This window comes from Phaethon lepturus, unplaced genomic scaffold, assembly GCF_000687285.1.
Source record: "Phaethon lepturus isolate BGI_N335 unplaced genomic scaffold, ASM68728v1 scaffold12722, whole genome shotgun sequence".
NCBI classification, from domain to species: domain Eukaryota; kingdom Metazoa; phylum Chordata; class Aves; order Phaethontiformes; family Phaethontidae; genus Phaethon; species Phaethon lepturus.
The window spans coordinates 38,490-44,310 of NW_010524138.1; the positions used below are offsets into that span (position 1 = coordinate 38,490).

The 5,821-nt window shown below is 37.3% G+C and overlaps 1 protein-coding gene across 1 annotated transcript in view; it reads right to left on the reverse strand.

Annotated features, from left to right (window-relative positions):
* Window positions 1–5,522, reverse strand: part of LOC104617107 (probable ubiquitin carboxyl-terminal hydrolase FAF-X) — a gene marked incomplete at its 3' end in the record, with an annotated part of 42,721 nt that extends 37,199 nt beyond the window's left edge. The window contains exons 1-3 of the mRNA XM_010282339.1: window positions 5,268–5,522; window positions 3,245–3,390; window positions 2,865–2,944 (exon numbers count right to left, since the gene is read on the reverse strand). Coding sequence (XP_010280641.1) covers window positions 2,865–2,944; window positions 3,245–3,390; window positions 5,268–5,363 — 322 coding nt within the window. The remainder of the gene's footprint in view (window positions 1–2,864; window positions 2,945–3,244; window positions 3,391–5,267) is intronic.
* Between the last annotated feature and the right edge of the window lie 299 nt (window positions 5,523–5,821).

Below are 5,821 nucleotides of genomic sequence, written 5' to 3' on the forward strand. Positions count from 1 at the left end.
AATTCATCAAAACCAAAGATTTGGGATCAAGGTTGAAGGTTTAAGTTATGCAGTGAAATCTCATTTCAGTTTAAATAAGCTACAAATTCTGAAAGTTGCCTTGCATCTTGCTTGTGTGTGTCACATTGGAAAGTTTTGGCAGCATGTTAAAAATGGAATATAAACATTAGGAGCAATAAAATCCACAGCAAAGATGTAGCAGAGCAAAGTTGTTGAGGGGATTTTGAAAGAAAGAGTGGAGAATATTCTAGCCTATAAAAAAACCCCCAAAACCTAAACCAAACCATAACATGCAACTCACTATGACTTTTATTTCTGGAAAAAAAATCTCATTACTCAAAACACCCCATAAGCATTCCAGAATTATTTTGAAGATAAACATCAGTTTGCTATTAAATGATATCTTTCAAACAGGTTTTCTTTGATTAGCAAGTAAATCCAGGCTACAATTCGATATTCTAATGGTTTGCTTAATGAAGACTAATACCATTGTCTACACATAAAAAGATAATCTTCCTTAAATAACTGCATCTTCAGGGAATAATGCAAGTCACAGTCTAGATTCTAGAATTCATGCTATTCTGTCAAATCTGCTCCTTGTACTTGAAGGTGGTAATGATAACATTCAATTCTTACAAGTTCTTTCAATTCAGTTCAGTCATGTCCCTTTCAATTTCAGTTCCTGAAAAGATTTAAAGAGGATGGAAAAATCACTCATATTTTTCAGACAGGGTCACAAAGACAGCAGTTAACCCAGAGTCACTCCAGAATGCCAATGGCCACTGGCAATATTAGGAATAAAAGCTACTTAAGAATCCTAACTACTAGAAAATGATGCTTGCTAGAAAATTCAGTGGGCTTTTCTTAAGTTTTGTTGCTCCACAATCTAGATGAGTTATAGACTGCAATATAGGATTTATGTAATGAAACAGCTGGTTATTTTTCAATTTCTCCTTTAAGTTCTTCCCTTTTGAAACAGAACTCCTTCGATTAAGAAAAACGCCCACTGACAGGTAGCAAGGTGTCCAATTTTAGACTTTACTGAGATAATTCCGATCTGTTAAGAAACATACACAACAGAATAATTTATATTACTTTTCTATATATATATACAGCTCTGAAACAGTGTCCGCCAAGTTCTGAGCTTCCAAAACAGTGTCAGTTACACCAAGTGAGCACCCTATCATATTCCTCGAGCACTGGAAGTTATTTAAAAAAGAATCATCTTAGCCATCATGTAACTTCAAGTAGCGAGGAAAGAAAAATAAATCTAGGATGTGACTGTAAAGATAACACAGTTAAACAAGTACTTTAACAGCATTCCTTGTTCTCTCCTTAGCCAATAACCCTTGCATACATACACACATAGGAATTAATCTAGAGGTCAAAAGGAAGAGTAATTAGATAGCAACGCAGAAGCCCTTTTCAGAATTGGACACCAACAATTTAACAAAAATCAAAGTGCATAAAGCATATAAATAGATTTCCACTGTTTTTCACAACTTCAAGAGGAAAAAGAAAAGACTTTTTGCTTGGGAACTTTCAGCTGAGTCTGATGTCTTGGAAAGGTACGCTGATGTTCAGAGTAGCCAAAAAAATCTCATTCTGCTCTTACTACTTCATTGCATTGACAGTTTTTTGGTTTTTGGTTTTTGTTTTTTAAAGATGACTTAACAGCTGGCAGTACATACACCTCTCTTGCAAATCACAAGCAGAGAATTTTTTTACTGCATGGTTTCAACAGCCCAGACACATAGATGGCTGCATTTTCTTTCCGTAAGTTGGCACTTGTTTTGCCCCCAAACAGATGCGATCACTTGAAAATTCTACATTCACCTTAGGGTTCCTGTCAGACCTAGCTATATGCAAAGAAGCCAATTCGAAGTGCAACTACAGCTGATAAATCGGTGTTGGCAACAACATGTCATTACCCTGTTTTGGATCACAAGGGTGCACCATAACTTTTGTTTCTCCAGAGTGCTCCAAAGCAAAAAAATTTACAGAATATCATGACCACAAGCAGCTTTTTATTCTTAAAACTGCCTAAGAACAACTCTTGTTAACATGGAAATGAAGTCATCCTGGTCCTTCTGTGCAAAATAAGGAACAGGCACTTTGTATGTCACTGTATCTAAAACACAACTAGCTGGTAAGTGCAGATATCCTAGAAAAATACTTTTATCTGACTTCTGGTATTACTCAAATACTGCGGCAACAAATACTGACTGGAAGAGGAGACAAAAGCAACCTTCCAGAACTGAATTTTCCAGCACACACAACGAACTCATCAACCTGACTAGTACAATTTAGCAAACACATACACTGTCCTCATAAGGAACCCTCCTAATTCCAAGCAAGTTGGACACAGCAAGCAATATGGTAGAATTATTAGTCTGAGTCATGCTGTTTAAAATTCTAACTTTTCTCTAATATTCTCTAAAGTATGTATGTATGTGCCAAATTTGAACAAAAATTTATGGCAAGACATTTAGAAGGCTAGATTAGTAATTTATTTTTAAAAAACCCTAGTATTCTTTGAGTTTTAGTATCCGTTATAAAGACCAAACCCACTGGGTCTGATATCAAAGTGAATATAGAAAACAGGTAGATCAGGAATCACAACATTTTTATTGCTGTGAGCTTATTCGGCTTCCCTACTCATGCTAAGGCTCCTAATCTCTAACTACATTGATGGCTTTCTAAAATTTCTGATCTATGAACTTTCTGCATACCACCCTGACACAATCTACAAGACCAAGGTTGTAACAGAAATAATGAAGAATTTTTAAGCCTCCACCAGGGATTCAAAAGAACAAGAAAAGACTTTACACGCTGGCCCAATAATCATTGTCTTTTCAGCTTACCTTTTTTACTCAGGTCAATAGCAGCTTCTAGAAGAACTTCTAATTCCCCTTTCGGCAATACAGGAACAACCCATCGAGGCCTATATATTCAAAGACAAAACAAACCCCAATGTATTCCCACTGTGCTTCTTAAAAATCCTTGCCCCTTTGTAATGCTTTTAATATAGGGTAAGAATATACATTTTTAAAGGCTCTGATGAGCACTCCATTTTAAAAAATCCTCTGATTTGCACTTCTTTCTCTTTACAACTCTAACCCAATTAAAAAAAAAAAAAAAGTATTTCAAGAAATCCAGTGAAACAAAGATGCAAGAATCCCAATTCCACTAACATGGTATTTGCATAAATAATCTACACCCTCTGAAAGAAGTGTGAAAATACCTGTTGATCATGTCATCCAACTTTGCCAGGTCTGTGTGTGGAAACGCAGGCTCCTCATCTTCAAGCTGGGGCGGAGCATCTCCCTGGCCCTGCTCATCAGGTGGGGTAGCTGGGGAGTTCTCATTGGAAGAATCAGGTGACGATGTCTAAAATTGGTATGGAAAACACTTTAAATTCTGTCTGCACTTACATACCACTTATTTTGGCATTTTTCCTTCACAATGTGTTTCAAAGAATCACTTCAGTAAGTACCTGCCATCATAAAATACAATAAAAAAATTTTATTTCAGATTAAAAAAAAAAAAAACACACCAGTATTAAATGTGCTATATGCTTTCTATCTCAACAGTTTAAAAATTAAACTATTTTCCCAGTGAGGAAAGAGTTTTTTGTAACACACTTTACTTTCTGCAGACCACCTGTCTAGAAGGTGAAAATAAAGACTATAGAGATGCTCTAGTTTTTATAAAACTTCTGCAGAAAAGATGACTATTTTAGGTAGAAAGACAAACTTCAGCAACAGCACAGAAGAAAACGATCATGAAAAACATCTTCCAAAAAAGCTTGCTAAAAATGACTAACACACTACTACAGCTGGCTACTAACCAGCTTCCAAGAACATGATTAGTTAAGTCCATTTTGATGGGCCAGGCAAAATACAATGTATTCTGTAGCCACATGCTTATTCATATATAGAAATTGTATGAAGTGACAATAATAAAGATTCAAATCAGAACGGCAAGATTTAGGAGGACGAGGGAGGACCAAAACCTCAAGAACATTTTTCACATGTTGTACTGTGTCTGGCTGGCATGGAGTTCATTTACTTCACAGTACTCTGTACGGTGCTGGGTTTTGGATCTCTTACCAAAACAGTAATAACACATGAGCATTTTGGCTGTTGCTGAATAGTGTTTGCACAGATTCAAGGCCTTGTGTTTCTCACTTTGGCCCCCAGCAGTAAGTAGGCTGGGGATGGGCAAAAAGCTAGAAGGGGATGCAGCCACAACAACTGACCCCAGAGATACTCCATACCATATAGTGTCACACTCAGCAGTAAAACAGGGGGGCATTTTTTTTTGCCCAAGGTAGTTGTTGCTGGGGGACTAGCTGGCCATCCATTAGCTGGTGGTGAGTGACTGCATTTGCATCCCTTGTTCCCCTGCTACCTCTTCACTTACTAAACTGCCTTTACCTCAACCCATACATTTTCTCACTTCTGATTCTCTCCCCCATCCCACTGAGGCAGAGGGAGTGAGCGACGGGCTGGGGGCTTACCTGGCAGGCAGAGTCAGCCCACAACACATGTTCCAAAGAACAGTTAATTCTCAGGAAGCAACAACCATTGAACCTTATGGTATTAAACACGTATCATCTTCATACCGAATTAAATGACAAAGCATGGCTTTTCTTTTAAATGGTTTTGGCTGCACTGTTTAAATGCATCTTTTCTGGTATTTTTACCCCCAACAAAAAAGAATCATCACATTATGATGTAGTATTGCAAAGTTTTTTGCTTGTCTGTTGAAAGCAGGATAACCCATTCAACAGAAACATGCCAAGTTGTTCAGTCTAGTACAATGAATCTAGATGAAGCTGGTCTTAAAGAACTGATACTCACTTGTAAGCTGTTTCATCCCAAAAGTGCTTTTGCAGAACTTAGCACAAACTGAATTCACAGAGAGAAATTTTACCAGTTTGTGGTAGGTAAGTCTACAACGTCGTTCTGAGGAAGCTTCTGGTATTAGTCCAAGAACGCTTCTTATCCAAAACAAAAATACTTGAAAGAACTATGCTGCTGCCTGGAAAGAGAGCATCTTTTGCAATGCAGTGCTCCCTAACAGCATCTACTTTGCCAATAGTGTTGCCTTCATCCCTCAAAATCTTTTTGGACTTTCAGACACATACAAAAGATATCTAACTTAACTAGACATCTCTAGGAATATAGAAACTCAAGTAATTCAGAAACATTATTTCTAAAGAACTCCTTTATTTTTAGACAACTTAATTGTTAATATCATACCTGATTCTGCTGGAGGGGAGGTTGGGACTGTCCATCAGGAGCCTGGCCCTGGCTGTCATTCCCTCCTACCGGAGAGCCACGAGTCGTGGCTGTCATACTCGACACAGGGCAGATCTTTGCAATTTTGTCTGCTTATGTAGTTGTTGTGAGAGAAGAAATTATAGTCCACTTAGTAAAGTTGAAGTACCAGCATATGCTTCCCTTAAAAAGCTCCAACTCAAGAACATGCCATCTTGCAGAGACCATTGCATAACCTGAAAAAAGAAGACAACATGCTATACTGACACATGCATATCAAAGTAATCCATATGTGGAAAAGAACACTACAAAAACAAATATACTGCTATAAAGAATCTTTTATTTTAGACTTAGCATTTCTTTTTATTGAGTGCAACTGACATCAGAAGAAGGTAACATTTGAAATATTTAACATGATTTTAATGTTCCAAGTAAAAATTACACTGATAATTACCTCTATAACACTGAAAAACTTACACACATCCAAAATGCAGCTGTTCACTCTGACTCTACTGTGCTTGAGTTGCTGCAGTAGA